The sequence below is a fragment of the Nyctereutes procyonoides genome, unplaced genomic scaffold, assembly GCF_905146905.1.
Source record: "Nyctereutes procyonoides isolate TBG_1078 unplaced genomic scaffold, NYPRO_anot_genome, whole genome shotgun sequence".
NCBI lineage: Eukaryota > Metazoa > Chordata > Mammalia > Carnivora > Canidae > Nyctereutes > Nyctereutes procyonoides.
The window spans coordinates 42,949,038-42,967,499 of NW_026575125.1; the positions used below are offsets into that span (position 1 = coordinate 42,949,038).

The 18,462-nt window shown below is 42.4% G+C and overlaps 1 protein-coding gene across 3 annotated transcripts in view; it reads left to right on the forward strand.

Annotated features, from left to right (window-relative positions):
• The window catches only part of CLCN5 (chloride voltage-gated channel 5), a 152,948-nt gene extending 134,697 nt beyond the window's left edge, over positions 1-18,251 (forward strand). For all 3 annotated transcript variants that reach the window (XM_055337977.1, XM_055337978.1, XM_055337980.1), the window contains 8 exons: positions 645-767; positions 1,630-1,836; positions 5,032-5,112; positions 5,544-6,086; positions 7,896-8,082; positions 9,289-9,687; positions 9,839-10,055; positions 11,260-18,251. In XM_055337977.1, coding sequence (XP_055193952.1) covers positions 645-767; positions 1,630-1,836; positions 5,032-5,112; positions 5,544-6,086; positions 7,896-8,082; positions 9,289-9,687; positions 9,839-10,055; positions 11,260-11,350 — 1,848 coding nt within the window. In that variant the 3' untranslated portion in view covers positions 11,351-18,251. The remainder of the gene's footprint in view (positions 1-644; positions 768-1,629; positions 1,837-5,031; positions 5,113-5,543; positions 6,087-7,895; positions 8,083-9,288; positions 9,688-9,838; positions 10,056-11,259) is intronic.
• Positions 18,252-18,462: the final 211 nt, after the last annotated feature.

Here is an 18,462-nt window from a genome sequence, read left to right on the forward strand (position 1 = left end):
TGTTTTATTCTTTGGGATAGCTTGCATCTCACTGGTTTTGTTGTATGGTCACAGCCTGAAACTTTCAACTCACATATACTTGTTGCTGAGTCTGACAGCAGAATGCTCTCAAAAGATGTGGTGCTTCTTTATAGAACCTCACTGTGTGTTTTAGGAAAAACACTCAGGAAATTTCAACACTGTAACCTCCCCTGAGAATTTGACACCAAGGCAGGTAGCCAGCTGGTCTTCACTTCAAATGTGTAGCCAAGGTCCAGCCATCTCAATAAAAGAGCTTTCAAGACTCTTCATAAAATTGACATAAAATCAGCTCTCTTTTGACCACAAAGCCTATCCAAGCTCTCATATGGAATCTGACCTTGCTCACAACCTTGTTTGTTTTTCGTTCTCATCCATCCTTAGAAGCTGGTGGCAGTTTCCTTTGGGTATAGCCAAGCCTCTCATTTGCAGTACCAGGTGGGCTGACTAAGTGTCTCAGGAGTTGCCTCTGCTGACCATCCTGGGAAGACCCTTTTGAGCGATTTGATCCTGGTCTTTTTTCTTTCTGGCCTCACCTCCCAAGAACCTCTTCCTCAGAAGTACTGCATGCCTCACCGAGGCTGCCCTGGACTAAAACAAGCTTCTTTCTTTTCCCTCTGTTCCAGGGAGCCTTTGCCTACATAGTCAATTACTTCATGTACGTCCTCTGGGCTCTCCTATTTGCCTTCCTCGCTGTGTCTCTTGTCAAAGTGTTTGCACCTTATGCCTGTGGCTCTGGAATTCCTGAGGTGAGTCTCTAAATGGCTTTATAAACCATTAATAATAACTAATCCTTCCTGGACTGAAGCCTTTAATTTGTGTTCTAGCAGGTACCACGATCTGCATGTGTAACGGGATCAGGCACTGAGGCAATCTGGAGTCTCCCTAGGTCTTCCCTCAAGTCTTCTCCCAGCCTGGGTCACCTGGACACTAATGGGGGTTAATTCCTAGCCCCCTGGGGGTATCCTGGCCAACCAGGCCCCTGGAAGACCAACCCCTGCCCCCTGCCCAAGATGATCAAGGGTAGAGCCCAATATTCTGGCCTCAAAACTTAGTGGTAATTGTCAGCTTCATTCGAGCAGGACAAAGAAAACTGTTTTTGCTACATTTCCTATAATATGTTGTGGGCTAGCAGGAGGGTGGTTGAAATCCTGCTTCTCACTACTTTGGGTTTAGATTGCTTGACAGTGGCTGAAACTGCTGAGATTTGAGGTTACCCAGATGACCTTGCCCCTCTGTTTCCTGACCAAGTCTTAGTTACAAATGTCTTTGGCAGAGAATCAAGGCTATACTAGCCTGTAAGGATGTAAGTAAGGAAAACACCCTCCTACTCTGCCTCCCCTTCTCCATATACACCCACTCCCATGCTTGCAATATTCCCTTGCCCAGCTAGCACATGCCCCCCACCCCCAAAAAAAGGAACTTGAGAGCTTGAACAGTTCTTGGTTTCTTGGGCTCCTGGGCTCCCTCCCAAATTGGGGTCATGTAGGTCAAACATTTATATGTCACTTGTTCAAGAGGTGCGGTTTCTATAATGAGGTCCAGACTACTGCCTCCCAGCCTTGTCTACTTGCTTAGTCTGTATTCAATCTCTCTGTGTTTGACCTGCAGATAAAAACGATCTTGAGCGGTTTTATTATTAGGGGCTATTTGGGTAAGTGGACCCTGATTATTAAAACCATCACGCTGGTGCTGGCAGTGTCATCTGGCTTGAGCCTGGGCAAAGAGGGCCCCCTAGTGCACGTGGCTTGCTGCTGTGGGAACATTCTGTGCCACTGCTTCAACAAATACAGGAAGAACGAAGCCAAGCGCAGAGAGGTAACAACACATGGCCTGAATAGTCTCTCTTTTGGCGAGAGCCTGAGTGGTACAACCTTAGGGATGAGGATTTGGGGACTCTATGCTAGAGTCAGTACAAATCCCCTTTGACTCAGCAGTTCTACTTCTAGGAATTTATCCCATAGACATCCAAGTTTTTGTGTGAACAAAGGGATATGTGTGGGGCTAGTGGGTGTGGTATTTGTCAGGATTGTGGTAAAATGAAACAATTGCCATGTCCATAAACAGGGGACTGATTGAATAAATGATATTCTGTCCATACTATAAAATATCATGCCGTCATTAAAAAAAAAGATAGCCTTATGTATATTGATGGCTACAAAACATCATTAAGTTTCAAAAACCAATTTTGGAATACTGTGGGGTATAGAACAATTTAATTAATGCTTTTTTTAAAGTACATATATGTGCACTTAGAAAGAAAACATCTGGAAAGTGGTTTTACTCTAAACTGTTGAAAATGGCCACCTGTGGTTGAGTGGGAAAGTGAAGTAAGTGGTAGTGAAGAAGTAAGGACTTTAACTGCAATAACTTGTATTACATATAACTCTATACAAGTTGTGCTGTTTGATTACAGAATAAGTTACAAAAATAAGAGAAGATTTTAAAAAGAAGTCGTTTATTCCTGTGAACGAATATAAGCTCAGCATGTGTTTCATATACCAGGTTTTCCATCTTTTGTTTCTACCTAATGCCACACTGAATGGGTTTCTCTGAGTCTAGGATCTCTCCCTCTGCCTCTGCCTCAACCTTGCCAAAGTAGGCCCACCACAGCATCTCTGTAGCTGTTCTCATGTTCATGCAGTTCTTAATGTATATCATTTTGAGGAGGAAGAATAGTTTTTAGAAATGTTCCAAGTCATTGATTACTTTTATCCTGCTATAATTAAGGATTTCAGAAAATAATGGTTCTTGCTTGGTTTTCCTTGAATTACACAGAAATCACATATGAAATGGGTCAAGACCAAGGTCATTTCATTAGAAAGGATTTTCACCAAATTGGAACTTAGCGATTTATTTGAAAAACAAAACAAAACAAACCAATAAGGCCCAGAAGGAAACTCAAAGATGTTGAAATTTCAAATATGGAATAGATTTTGATAGTTCAAGGGAGAGAGTTCTTGGCTGGGGAAGAAGGCTAGCAGGAAAGGGAGAGAGAAATCTGAGTCCATTGTTTGTAGAGGGGCATAAAGGCAGTATTAAGCTGGTGAAGTTGTTAGATGGGAATAATGTATAACAGAAGCTAAAGACGTGAAAAGACCATTTTAGCTGGCAAGAGTAAAGTGTTGACTGTGGCCAGTCTACGTGGATAGGGGTGACTTCAAAACTATAGATTGATGGTTACTTTCATTCCATAAAATTGGCATTTTTGTTCAAACAGTTCCTTATAATATGAGAGGGAAGTTCGGGCTGTTTCTCTGTATAGATGTCATGTATTTCTGTAACTAGACTTGTGAATATTTGCATCTTGAGTTCACTTCCTATTGTTTATTTAGACTCTGTAGTTATTTTTTTCCTGCCCTTCTCACCATTGGCAGCAAGCCTTTGGGTCCTGGGGCCTTGTCAAAGTGGGCAGATGGTTGAGAGTAAAATAGAGATTTGAGAAGGAAGGGGATAGACTCTACTCTGCAAAAAATTGAAGCACACTAGCCATCACAGTTCTTTCTTTTTCCTCATAATGCATCCTAAACAGTCACTGAGATCCTCTCGTTGAGTCTCCTCATCTTCTCAGATGAAAGCCAGTATAGAGGCACAAGTTTCCAAATCCTCCCAGGCTAGCACCAGAGGCCTCACTCCTTCCTCCTCTTCATTTTCCCAGGCCATCCGCACTCTTAGGGAAACCTGCCTATTTATTTTGCTAAGAAGCATTTTATTCTTCAGAAACTCTTAATTATTATTAGACTTTCTTTTAAAAATATTTCCTTACTACCATGAATCACTTACCCCTCCACAGCAACCAGAATCCAATGAAAGGACTTTATTAATTCTGGTGTGTTGGTCACACACATTTTACATATACATGCACATGCCTACATACTAAGGTAGAGCAAGTATCACTTGCTCTCTTACTCTACCTCCGTGTCCCTGTTTATTTCCCTCAGACAGCTTCTTCCGCTTCCCCTTCCACCTACCCCTTTTCCTTGCCACACCAAAACACATTTAGGTCTTCTCTTCCCTTCAAAATCTATGGTTTGCTTCTAGTTGCTTCTAGGTTTGCTCCTCTAGTTGCCTCTAGTTGCTTCTAGGTTTGCTCCCTATTTCTCTTTCCTTGGGGCACATAGTACAGAAAACCCTAACCACCTATTGTATGAGTATTTGCAGCTCCTGAATAGCTGTGAGCCAATTGTTACTATAGTTTTGTATCATTACAACCTTCTCTCAAACCTCATTTAAAAAGGATTTCTTTTTTTTAATAAAGATTTTATTTATCCATTCGAGAGAGAGAGAAAGAGCGTGAGCAGGGTAGAGACAGAGGGAGAGGGAGGAGCCCCAAAGTGGGGCTCCATCCCAGGACTCTGGGATCAAGATCTGAGATGAAGGCAGATGCTTAACTGTCTGAGCCACCCAGGTGCCCTAGAAAGCATTTCTTAATAAGGAAAGTGCTATGTAAATATATCACCAAAAATAACTCATTTAGGTGGTTAATAGGTTTATAGACTCAAATTCATTTAGTGAATTGAGAGTATGGGGGATGGGGGGGCGTAATTCGGAATAAAGTATATGCCTGGATTAATTCCAGGGAAAGACCCCCTACCTGTTCAAGCGTTTGAACCATGCATTCAAAATGTAGCCTGAGGGATCCCTGGGTGGCGCAGCGGTTTGGCGCCTGCCTTTGGCCCAGGGCGCGATCCTGGAGACCCGGGATCGAATCCCACGTCAGGCTCCCGGTGCATGGAGCCTGCTTCTCCCTCTGCCTATGTCTCTGCCTCTCTCTCTCTCTCTGTGACTATCATAAATAAATTAAAAAAAATAAAAAAAAACACAAAATGTAGCCTGAGGTGTTTGCTCTCAAAATAAGTAAATATGAATTAAACTCCATTTTTGATAACTGGGATATGGAGCATGTGAGTTTTTTTAAAAATGTTTAGTAAACACGAATATTCGTTTTAAAAATTAGATCAAGTGTGGAAAGGTGTCGTTATTCCAACACTAATTTGGAGTTTTGGATTGTAGGTCTTGTCGGCCGCAGCAGCAGCTGGTGTATCTGTAGCCTTCGGGGCACCTATAGGTGGAGTGTTATTCAGCCTAGAAGAGGTAAGTACTTCTGTCTGTATGTGGAGCATGCGCATTGCTTCTGGGTCAGGAATCCTGGCCAGTGTCTATTGGACATTGTGGTCTGGGAGTGCCCCACCCAACTCTGTGTTTTACCATGTGACCAAATATTCCTGGGCAGTTTTTTTGTCCTTAGCTCTCATTCCCGCACCACCGACTTTTCACCCAAAACTGTTTCTGCATACTGATTTATTAGAGAGAGAGTAAGAGCGCGAGTGAGCATGAGCAGAAGGGGATGGGGTAGAAGGAGAAGCAGAGTCCCTGCTCAGCAGGGAGCCTGATGTGGGGCTGGATCCCAGGACCCGGGGATAACAGCCTGAGCCGAAGGCAGATGCTTAATGCACTGAGCCACCCAGGTGCCCCTCCCCTCTGCACGCTGATTTAAATTTGTTGTCTCACCTTCTTTCTTCTAGGTCAGCTACTATTTTCCCCTCAAAACATTGTGGCGGTCGTTCTTTGCTGCCTTGGTGGCAGCATTTACTCTGCGTTCCATCAATCCATTTGGCAACAGCCGCCTGGTTCTGTTTTATGTGGAGTTTCACACCCCATGGCATCTCTTTGAGCTGGTGCCGTTCATTCTACTCGGCATATTTGGTGGTCTGTGGGGAGCTTTGTTTATCCGCACCAACATTGCATGGTGTCGGAAGCGTAAGACGACTCAGTTGGGCAAGTATCCTGTCATAGAGGTACTCGTTGTGACAGCCATCACTGCCATCCTGGCTTTCCCCAATGAATACACCCGAATGAGCACAAGTGAGCTCATTTCTGAGCTGTTTAATGACTGTGGCCTTCTGGACTCCTCCAAGCTCTGTGATTATGAGAACCGTTTCAACACAAGCAAGGGAGGTGAACTGCCTGACAGACCGGCTGGTGTGGGAGTCTACAGTGCCATGTGGCAGCTGGCCTTGACACTCATCCTGAAAATTGTCATCACTATATTCACCTTTGGTATGAAGGTGAGGAGATTCTTTTGATATCAGTGGGTATATGTGTGGCTGTGGGTTTGGGGGCAAAGCCAAGATATCATGGCAACCTCCAAAGCTCATGTAGCACTTCCAACTTCATGTAACATTATCCCCCAGCCTCCAAAGCCCTTTTTACTGCCACATGTCCTAACTTCCTAGCCAATTGTACCTCTATCTAAAATTGTCCGAGCTGAGTTTTAGGCCAAAGGCAAACCTCAGCGATGAGATTTAAGTAGAAATGTTTTCTCCTTCCTAGTGGAAAGTATATTTTGCTCCTCAGAAAGGATGGTGAGGTATTTATTCACGTGCATTTTGTACTAAATTCTTAACCAACACATTTTTGGTGGCTTTAGAGTTTGCCAATAAAGCAAAATGTTAAGTTGAACCAAGTAAAGGAGCCAAAATTCAACCATTTTTGATGACAAAAATAGCAACGTCATATGGTTCAGCCCATTGTATAGCTCAATGCATTCTTCACAGTTCTCGTGAATGCCGTTATCAGGAACTTCACAGGTGATCCCAAGTTAATATTCCAGCTGTCAAAAGCGGACCTCAGGCGAGCATCTTTTATTTTCAGTGCCTGTTATCATTTCCATGTTTCAGAAGAAACCAGAAAGGGACATTAGTTAAAGTATTTTCTTTCTCCTCCCTAGGTTATTTGTTGTCTTTCCTTTAGCACCCAACTATGGAGTTATTTCCCTCTCTTCCCTAGGAAAACGGAGATTCAAACCAGAAAATGAGATGCAACAGCTCAGTTTAGGCAATGGTCTAGTCTCTGACTTGATACGCATCCTCCTCAACACCCCAGAAGGTTTTACAGTGCTTGTTGAGGCTTTTTTTTTTTTTAACCTCATGGCTTCATTCTTTCATTGAAAGTGAATATTCAGACCATCAAACCTGCCCAGATTCAAATGTATGCCACAAACACAAGCTATTTAAAAACAGTCTACTGTTTTCATTATTTTGTCCTTGTCAGTATTTCCTTCCCTTAACAGAGAAAATTGAGAATTCACTGTATATTATCCTAGAGTCAAGAAATAGAGACCTGAGAGGTGTTTTGGTGGTGGTGTTGGGGGGGATTTGTTTGTTTGTTTTGAATAGTCACACAGCTATAGTTACTACCTTATTTAGAAAATGAGGTAATGAGTCTTTCTTTATACTATTACAGAATAAAATGTAACATCATGCAGAATCCTTTTAATGTGAGCAATGCGTTAAGATTCAATAAGTGAGAGTGATTAGGAGCATTTCACTTAAACCAGTATTTACTGTATCTTGACTGTGGGTGAGTTACTTAACCTCCCTGAACCTTGAGTTCTTTGTGATTTGGTAATAATAACGCCTGTCTCCTGGTGGGGTGTTTGTAAAGAACTGGGGGAATCTCATCAGTAGAGTATCCAGCATAGAACACAGTAGATAGTCAATAGAGGATAATTGTTATTGATAAGAATTCAGAATTGGGGGAAATGTCCGCATATGTGAGAAACTCCATCTATTTTCCTTTTTCTTTGGGAAAGGCTTAATTTCTGCCTCCAGTTCTGTGTTGGTCTGGAAAGTTCAGGCTCTTGCCTGATGGACCCCGAATCAGGGTAAGCTTCTTTGTAGTCATACTTGCCTGCACGTCCCAGAGAACCTCTAGACCCTGTAGTATTACACAAATCTTTACAAACTTGCTAGCATAGTGCATAGTTGAATTGTCATTGGCCTCTTTGCTTCACAGAGGGTCAGTCCTCTAGCCCTTAACACATGCCAGGCGAGTGCATCATTTCTCCCTAACCATCTGTTGCTTTCTCTTTGCAGATCCCTTCCGGCCTGTTTATCCCCAGCATGGCTGTTGGTGCTATCGCAGGTCGACTTTTAGGAGTAGGAATGGAGCAGCTGGCTTATTACCACCATGACTGGGCCATCTTCAATAGCTGGTGTAGTCAGGGAGCAGATTGCATCACCCCTGGCCTTTATGCGATGGTTGGAGCTGCAGCCTGCTTAGGTGAGTCATGTCTGCATTGATTTTGAAAAAGTTGTCACCCAGGTGACATCATAAAGAAGCGTGATTTTTTAAAATCATTTATTTATTTATTTATTCATGAGAGACAGAGAGACAGAGACATGGGCAGAGGGAGAAGAAGGCTCACCAAAAGGAGCCCCATGTGGGACTCATCCCAGATCCTGGGATCATGCCCTGAGCCAAAGGCAGACACTCAACTGCTGAGCTACCCAGGCATTCCAAGAAATGTGATATTAAATGCAGTTGACTATAGATTTTTTAAAAATGACCATCCATTTCCTGTTGGGTTTGCCATTTTTCAAGTGCTTTAAGAAAGCATTCTTTATCATATAGCTACATTCCTCCCTTTGGGGAGCAATTTTACTCTCAAATTTCATCATACTAAGGAAATGATCAGAAACTTGGGTGAGGATATCTGCCCAAGAATGTTCAGCCCAGTATTATTTATGATAGCAAGAAATTGGAATCAACTAAATATGCACAGTAAGGGACTGGTTCAATGGCTTATAGTCGGCATAACCATGTAATGTTATACTATGGAGCTATTGAATGTGATGCTGATATTTAACATTGTTAAATGCAATGTTAATTAAATTTGTGATAATATGCAAAATGTTCCTGACGTAAAGTGGAGGGAGGAGAGCACAGTGGGGATTAAACATACACTATGAGCTCACTTACAGAAAAACATGTATTTTTGCATAGTGAAGAACTTGAAAGAGTCACTCAGGATTTATACTCTGCATATTTCTAGGCAGTGAGCTTATGGATAATGACTTTATTTTATAGACTTTAAAAAACCATTTTCTGAGTTTTCGACAATGGCCTGTATGTTCCAGAGAACCTTTTGTCCCGGTAGCATTACACAAATTATGGATATCTTTTGCAATTACTTTTATAATTGGGGGCAGGGGGTTAGAGAAAGCAACACACAAATAAGAAACAAAAGGAGAAAACTCCAGAAGGCCACTTACACTTTTGTAGATGTTAATTTGAGAAATGTGACTCCTGTCCATTATAAACTTGCTTTGACACAGTTGCTAGGGTTTGTGTAGTAGTAGGGGAGACCTCCTCTTAGCAATGTTCTGGTAAGTAAGCTTTCCCCAGATGTGAGCCTCTCACAGGCCCTTAACTGTAATGAATCTGAACTTTCCCTGTTTTCAGTAACCTGTATCTGTTTCTTCGCAGGCGGGGTGACTCGGATGACTGTTTCTCTTGTTGTCATAATGTTTGAACTAACTGGTGGCTTGGAATACATTGTGCCTCTGATGGCTGCAGCCATGACGAGCAAGTGGGTGGCAGATGCCCTTGGGAGAGAGGGCATCTATGATGCCCACATTCGTCTTAACGGTTACCCCTTTCTTGAAGCCAAGGAAGAGTTTGCTCATAAGACCCTGGCAATGGATGTGATGAAGCCCCGGAGAAATGACCCTTTATTGACTGTCCTTACTCAGGACAGTATGACTGTGGAGGATGTAGAGACTGTCATCAGTGAAACCACTTACAGCGGCTTCCCAGTGGTGGTGTCCCGGGAGTCCCAAAGACTTGTGGGTTTTGTCCTCCGAAGAGACCTCATTATTTCAATTGGTAAGGATTTCAAAAAGAGGCTAATGGGACCCACTGTGGAAAGAAAGAAATACGTGTGAAATGGGGGAAGGCACAGGGAGGATGGGACCAGTTTGAGGCCATCAAAATAGAACTATTTTCAACTTCTTTTTTTCTCCTACTTTTCAAATAGAAAATGCTCGAAAAAAACAGGATGGGGTTGTGAGTACTTCCATCATTTATTTCACCGAGCATTCTCCTCCGATGCCACCATACACCCCACCCACTCTCAAGCTTCGGAACATCCTGGATCTCAGCCCCTTCACTGTGACTGACCTCACCCCCATGGAGATTGTAGTGGATATCTTCCGCAAGCTGGGACTGCGCCAGTGCCTGGTTACGCACAATGGGTGAGAGCTCTTTGGGGGAGGAAAGAGATTGTGAGAGGAAAGAGAAGGGAGGGAGATAAAGAGAGAATAACCCAATTCATTTGAACATTAGTAGCACTTACAGGCCCTTTTGAAGTTCCAAGATGAAGATGGATGTGTTTCTTTTGTCGTAATTAATGGAAAAGGAGTTTGGGGGGAGAAGGTATGTTTGAGAGATGTGAACTACTGGCTGCACGTTACAAATAATGCAGTTCCTCCTCCACAAAGGAAATGGCTGTGTCCTTTTGAATAGACAGCACTGCAGTTACGATGGTATTAGGTAATATATATATAGTATTTGGTCCTTACAGTACCTTTGCTATTATTATTTGAGGGTGAGAAAAAGCAAGTTTCAGTAGGTTTGAAGATGTACACAAGAGCCCCCAGTTAATATATAGTAGAGGTAGGCTTTAAACACAAGTCGTCAGATTCTCAAGGCCAAGGCTCTTTCTGGGATCTTTCTTATGCAGTAAAGGAAGCCCTGCTATTTTTATTGGAAAAGAAGGGAGGTTGAGGAGGAGGGTGGCTTTTTTTCTAAACATGGTATGTTAATCCAGCAATTGTATAAGAGTTTCACTCTCTAAAATTTCTAAATGTTGTAACAGATGTCTTGCAGGATTTGAATCAGCAAGGGGGCTTTCCCTAGCTTATTCATTCAACATTTACTGAATCCCTATTTTGTCCAAGAAAGTATTCCACTAGACTCCAAGGAGACACACAAAAAGATAAGGCCCTTCTGCCCCCTCAAGTAATATGCAGTGTCATAGAGGATCTGAGAACACATGAGTCCGTATTATACGACAGCAAACAGGACACATGCACAGAATCATGCCTGGTTGCCAGGAGGACGCAGTCTCTGCTGGCTTGCAAGATCAGGGAAGGTGTCCTGGAAAAGGAGTGTTTGAGCTAGGTGGCCAAAGAGAAGATTCAGATATGTAGGGAATACTTAAGGCACAAGAAGTAGCAGGATGTGAGACCTGAAGTAAAAATGCTTGCAGTCTGTTGATGGACCCATGCACTGCCCCATTTGCCTGGTGCATGAAACCTAGTTCTGTTATCTCCTCATCCTGTGGGTGTAGACAGTTCTTGAAGACAAGGTTGCAAAGGATCAGGGAGGAAAAGCATCACCTCTGAGAATGCTAACTGCACATTTATTTTTGTTTTGCTGTCTTGTTTTGCCTTTCAGGCGGTTGCTCGGAATCATTACCAAAAAGGATGTGTTAAAGCATATAGCACAGATGGCAAACCAAGATCCTGACTCCATTCTCTTCAATTAGAATCACAGGGTTGTGCTGGATATAAAACTGGAAGGACATTGCAGACCATGGATGTATTTTGTTAACTGGGTACCCAAAACACATTTCCCATGTTTGGATGGTGAAGTTATATTAGTGTGTTGTCTCTTTCCTATAAGTTAACCAGTTGCACTACATAATCTCTGGAATTTAATCTTCTCTTTAGTAAGAGAAAATACAGTTAGGCTTCTGTGATACTGCATTAGGAGGATTTCATGAGAAAGTCAACAAGATTGCTATGGTTTAATTCTTTAATAAATTTTTAAAATATAATAATCATTAGCCAATATGCAATCACTGAAAACTATGCAAGAAAAATTCCAACCGTCCTGACCTATAGCCTGCAGGAAACTCATGAAAAAGTCACTTTTTTGGACTCTGTCATTGGTGGAAGATGAAGTGTAAACTAAGGGGCTTTGCTTTTCCAACCACAGAAAGGAAAGCCAGAAGGAAAATAGCAATGGTGTTTTCCAGACTGTGAAAAATTCAGTTCAAATATTATCTTGTTCCTGTTACAATATTTAGCATTATTAGTTTGTGTGTGTGTGTGTACGTGTATGTTAATTTTAATATCTGATTATAAGACAATGCTGCTTTGGTTAACCTTCTCTAAACGAATTTAGAGAGGTTGACTTTTATAGCTTGCTTGTTCCTGGTACTCTTTTGAAGTGCACAAAGATAAGTTATGGAACTCTTCTCCTTGTCTGCAAAAAGGGTAATTTTCCAGATGGTATTTGTTTAGCTCATAGACAAGGACTTTGCCATGAATTTGTTAGTAGCGAGGAATGATTTCTCCAGCTTCCTTGAAACGAATGATTAGTAAAGTTCTAAGCAAAGTCGATGACTAGGAGTTTCACATTTTTTTGGTGAGGTCCCAACTAATTCTCTTACCCAGATGCCACCTCCATGAGTGATGGTGCTTTAGGCTTCTGGAATATGTAAGAATAGTAAAGGGAACCAAGTTGAGACTGCATACTGATAATCCAGGGAAGATCCCGAGCTGAATCTGCACTCTCATGCATTCCTTTGTATAGACCACCAGTACTAAAATAACTGGGCACTCATGCCTCCTCCCAGTGTTAAGTACATATGACAGGCCAGTGTTGTCCCTGTGAACACGAATTTAGGCTTGGGGTACTTTCAAATTGATTCAAGGCATCAGGGTAAGATGGGCAGCTGCAACTCCCTTGGGGCTCATTAAAATTCTAAATGAAATGCAGAACCATCCTAAGACCCAGGGGTGTGGACAAGGCCTGGTGACACCAAAGGTGCTTGTATCCAATTGAAAAGGTGCCTGTATCAATTTTCTACCACCTTTACCGCAGTAGAAAACCTCACACTGGAGGGACACCTGGTGGAATCACAGAGCCACCACCGTCATTCCCACACCGGTTTCTTTTTCTTGTGTTTTCCCCAAGTGCAGCTGCTCCTTCTTATTCCCCTCCATTCTTTCCCCCTCCTGTGCCTCAGTCCCCAGACCTCTCTTTGGGATTGAGTGCCATGCCTGGCTAACCATTCCTTTTTCAAGAACTGACTCCCAGGGTGAGTTAAATTGTGAACCAGGGCTCAGCAACCTTAAGGCATGTGGACCAGAGGTAACCCACAGCCATTTGCTTTGCTGTGTAGTTCAGCTGCTGCCCCCAGGCCTCCCTCCCTTTCTTGTCAACTCCCCACAGCAGCGAGATTTAACTGCCAGGGCTGTGAGTGAGTTCAGCCTTTTCCTGTTCCACGTAGGAGTCTGTTTCCTTGCACTTTTTTGCACCATCCTTCCAGCCTAGAACCAGCAGTCTCTCAGCATATCCTCCTCCACCCTCTGCCTGTCCTCCCCAAACACCTCAGGGTTCCTCCTTCTAAAAGTTGCTGAGCCCTGAATCTAGGTTCTTTTTTTTTTTTTTACCCCTAGTTCTTATCTTTCCAAAATCCGAAATTCTTTTATTGCTCAGAACTGGGTGGCCAAGGCTTGTACTGATTTTAATCTTTCAAATATCAAGGCAGTCACCAGAGTTCCTTTTTTTTTTAAAGTATATCATGCTAACATTTTACTGAAAGAGAAAGAACTCTCTAGGTTATCTCGTCTTAGAGTCATGACTCAGTCACTTTATGTCTTTTGTCGATTCTATGCCACTGATTTCCTCATATGAGATGAGGCTGTGTGCCAGACCACCCCCTGTGCATTGTGCAGAAATCATTCTATTCTGTAGATTTTTCGTTCACTACCTATCTTTTCTTACTAGCCTTCCAGCAAAAGTTTGCAAAACAGGAAGTGTTAGTATTTCTGGTATTTGATAACAAAGGTTTGGTCGCCTTTCATAGCACAGCAGTGCTATGGAAGACGTTTGTGTCTGCCTTTTTGTTTCTTCTAGGCTCTGTTTTTGATTTCAAACAGATGAGCCAGTGTTAAGGTGCTACTTCAGAGAATTAATTCAAGAAATCAGATAACACTGTGCCAAGGTTTACTTTCTAGATGCTAAGCACCGATTGGACCTCCAGAGAATAATATCCTTTTGATACCTCACTCCTGATAAATCTCATTCATTAACCTCAGCTTCTCAGGAATCCTTGTAACACATATGCTAGAAGTAGCTATAGTGTATGGTATTCGTTATATGTCCAATCCTATGGTTTGGCTCAAAGGTTAGCTAATTGTGGCTAGCGCTCTCTGCTAGACTGCTAGCTCAGCACCTAACACTCAAGAGTTTCTTGTCTTAAGGCAATGGAAAATGTTCTTTCTGCCATTGCAGATTCAGCAGTTGGGCAGACTTATCCAACAAACAGAGCTGATACAGGGAGGCCTGTCAGTAGTCTCAGGTGGCCACATACCTCAATGGCAAGAGACTAGATAATATGTGATTTAAAAATTAATTTGAGTTGAGACTAGTCTGTTTGGGCACTGAGAAAAGAAAATTGCCCAACACTAGGGAAAGATCTACAAAAGAAGGCCAATAAGTGCTTCAAGAGAGTTAGGATTTTCCAAGGAAAAATATCTGGTAGGCATCCAGCCATGAAAGCAGTGGGAGTCTATAGGTTTGTAGAAGTCTAGCTGCTATACTTTGTAGAGTCAGATCTTCAATGTAAAGAATTAAGCCGAAGCAGTTCACTTGTGGTTATACCACTGGAGGGAGGAAGCAGGGGATTAAAAATGCAAACTAATGGCCACTCTCAAGGTCATTTCTATTTAGATGTTTGTTCAGACCTCTCCTCTTTTCTGGCCCTGGCTTCCTTTCTGGCACCAGCCAGCTGTGCAGTAGAAGTGGTATAATCCACAGAACTGATATCCTCTGGTGGATAATCTGACATTGATGACACTTTGGATTTGCCAGCTGGCAGAGCAAACCATTAATTTACTGGTTGAACAGCAAAGCAGTTCAGTTGTTTTGGCATCAGAGGCTGAATCTGAACCCCTTATGGGAAGAGCACAGCACAGTATAAATTTCTCTAGCAAGTCTCCATTTCTGTTTGAACAAAGAAAAATGAAGTAATGGGGATTTAGTGTGGTCTAAGGCTGTGAAGTAATTCTTAACCATGATCTTTTCTTTTTTAAAGGTGGGGAGGGGTGGAGGGAGAGGGAGAGAGAGAATCTTAAGCAGGCTCCACACCCAGTGTGGAGCTCGATGCAGGGCTTGATCTTACAACCCCTTATCTCCCCAAGATCATGACCTGAGCTGAAATCAAGAGTTGGACCCTTAACTGACTGAGCCACCCAGGTGCCCCTTAACCCTGATCTTATGAATTTATTCAAGTATGAGGGGAGCAAATATGTTTCTAAAAACTTGTCACGCAGTAGAGTCCATCATGCAAAGTAATCATTGCATGTGATATGTTTTAAGTATTTGAATCACCTGTCCCTGCTGGGTCTCAATCTTGGTTTGTTTTGTGGGGTGATGAATAGGGGGGTGAGCTTGTCACCCCACAGTATCTTTTGTTTTTGTTTTTTTAATCACAAGGAGTGTAATTTTTGAAGTTGAGTTTTTAATGATAGTGAAGACAATAGTGAGAATTTGAAATGGCTAGTGTGTTTTATATTACCAAAGTGCTTACTGATGACTGGCCACATTGCTACCCATCAGTTCAGAGAAAGCAGGAGAACATTTTTCAGGGTGGTCCACAGAGTATTGAGCTCCTAAAAACCCTGAGAAAAACTAGAAATTTAGAAAGTAAATGGGAAGTATAATATTCAGTCCTTAAAAAAGATAGATGTCTAAATATGTGGTCTAAACTTAAGTGTCCTCAAACCTTGATTTTTTTTAAACCACCTCTGGGTTTGCCTGGATTCCTCCTGGAGAGAGAGCTGGAAGACGGGGCAGTGGAAAACCCCTAGTAAGAAAATACGTGAGTTCTCACAAGATGGTGGGAGGAAGGCCATCCTATGCCCCAAGCCATACATCCTAGCATTTATAAACTGTTTGATCATATGCCTCAGGTAGAGAAAACATCACGTAGCCTTTCAAAAACCAGGTTTTGCAAGCAGAGGAGAGGCTCAAAGCAGCATTTGGCTGGAGGCAGTCTACTTTTTTGCAGAGGGCTGACCCACGAAGAGACATCTGCTCAGGAAGGAGGGCAGTGACTACTTGCCATTGCCTAAATGATAAGCTTTAGGTAGATTGTCTTGAATTTTGATAGCAAAATATTTCTTAAATCTATATTTTAGCCTCCCTAGAATGTACTTATTGTGTATTAAAGAGAAAAAAGGTAAGGGTTTCTCAGATCAGAGCTCAGGGAGCTGTGTAAATTTACAGTGAAATGAATGTAATGGACCTGTGGTGGCCACTCAGTTTTGCTTTGCCTCAGTTTCAGTTATTTGCTCTCAGGAGAAAAGTTCCTGGAATAATAGGTGTTAGCAACTTCACGTGATTCCACAGATGTTGGCAGGCCGCAGTCTCATTTTGGAACATCTGGATCTGGGGAGTTGTGAGGTGATGTAGGGAGCAAAATTGATTTTTCTACTGTGTAGTCTGATTTTTTCCAAATCACCCAAGAAAGAAAGAATCTGATGTGCTGGATTTGCATTTCTTGGATGGGGCCTATCAGGTCACCCTGCCCAGTCCCACAGTCATAAATTCCTACCTCTCAGTTCCTGCCAAAGGGTCTTCAGCCTCTGTGTACACTAATTAAATGGAATGCCTTGCCTAAAGTTTGGCCTTTTAAAAGAGAAACAATGCATGTGACGGTATAAAAATATGAGGGTTTTAAAAAAAATGGTCTCGGCCTCTCCTCTTTCTCCCTTTTTTCCTGTCACTCCTTTCCCCACCCCCAAATTCAGATTTCTCTCAGCTATTAACAAGCATGTTGTTTTGAATGTGGACCTTGCAGGGAGGGACAACAGCATCATTCTGAGGACAGAGAATGGAAGATATTTCTGAGCTGATGGGCTGAGCAGGGATCTGCTCCACCATTAGGGGCCAGAGCTGGTGGTATTTATTGAGAGCGTTGAGGGCTTTTAGTATCTCAAGGCAGACATATGAAGTATTCATTGCTAAGCCTTATTATCTACTAGTCCATATCTGTTGAAAATCAGAGGCACCCTGGTATTTGGTGAGTGAAATGCCGTCTGGCAACATGGAGACAAGGAAGTGACCTGAGATTGTTTTATCAGGGTGGGAATGTTCGAGCTCATCGTATTGCATGTACCTCGAAATATATGGTCCTTCAAGAGTGCTCATTTTCCCCTGTCCATTTGACTTCAGCCCCTTTCTCCCTCCTTTCTCTCCCTTTGCCCTGCCTTTTCAGTACTCAGCTTTTTAATAAGTATTTACATTTTTATTATTATATTTGGTCCTTTAGGATTATGTAATGATTAAGAAATCAATTTCATTCTATATTTTTAAAAATGATATGTTTAATATTTTGTTCTTTTAAACTATCTTTTGAAGCTCTGCTGCTAACCAAGTATAGGCCAGAGAGGAGTAGGGCCTGACAGACGGCACCCTGGTCCTGTCACCTAACAATGACATCGATGTCATGACGGTGACTCTTCTTTATTTGACCAGGGCCAGGCTCCTGCTCTTACCTCTGTCCATTCACTTCTCGCCCTGTGAAAACTCTTACTTGTCAGATGAGCCAGTGAGGCTAGGAGGATCAGAAAAGCAGGTTCCAGCCCATGGGCCACTATATGAGTTCTCTGTAGTATGCTCATTCGTAGGGCCGGCTCCAACCACAGTAGCCAAAGAAAACCTGCCCAACTCAACATTTTAGTTCCTAAGCGCTGGTAAGAGTTCAGCCAAAGCCAGTGTATATAGATAGCAGTAGTAGCTGGGCATATACCGAAACTAGCATCAACCAAAGCCGATATAGCCTGAGTTTCTAAAGGAAGCTTGGTGCTGAGCTGTTCAGAGCAATTATTTATTGGAGTGTTGCCAACCCTTAAGTCATGCTTTCTTAGCTTTATTCTACCTTGCAGAGATGTTGGCCCCCACTTATAGGCACAGTGTGTACCAAAGCTATGGCTTACTGTTCACTTCGTTTTGCTCCCTGGTCATGCATAGTAACATAGTCTAAAAAGGAAGACATGGGCTGGGGAGTTAGGAGACCTGGTTTCTATTCCCTATGCTTCTACTAACTAGCCTTGAGATCTTAACCGCTCTGTGCCTCCATGTTCCCATCTGCAAAATGGGGATAGTGTTAATTGCCCTACCTACCTCACAGGGTTGTTGTGAGGATAAACTGAGACAATGAATGGAAAGTACTTTAACAAGTAAGTGCTATGCAAATTGTAAGACATGGAAACAATCATGTTAAAGGCAATGGAATGGACATTGGCAGAAGGGTTAATGGAATCGTCCAGCCCTTTCTCTGTGTGGCATAAACCCGGGTCGCCATTGCTTTATACATTTTCACTTAGCACAGATTTGTAATTATGCATGTAATAAAGCACAGCCTTATCCAACCTGGTGTCTGGTGTGTTTTTAAAGGGGGGCATGGTTGCGGGGGTGTTGAGGGAGGATAGTATAAAAGGTACCTGCAAAATCCTACCAGCAGGCTCATTTCTTAAAATGATTTATTAGATACTTAATTATTTTTACAAGTACAGATTCAGTAATACTTTTTACAATAAGGAAACAAATGAGGGGCAGCTTGTGTCTTCTGAGGGATTCCAG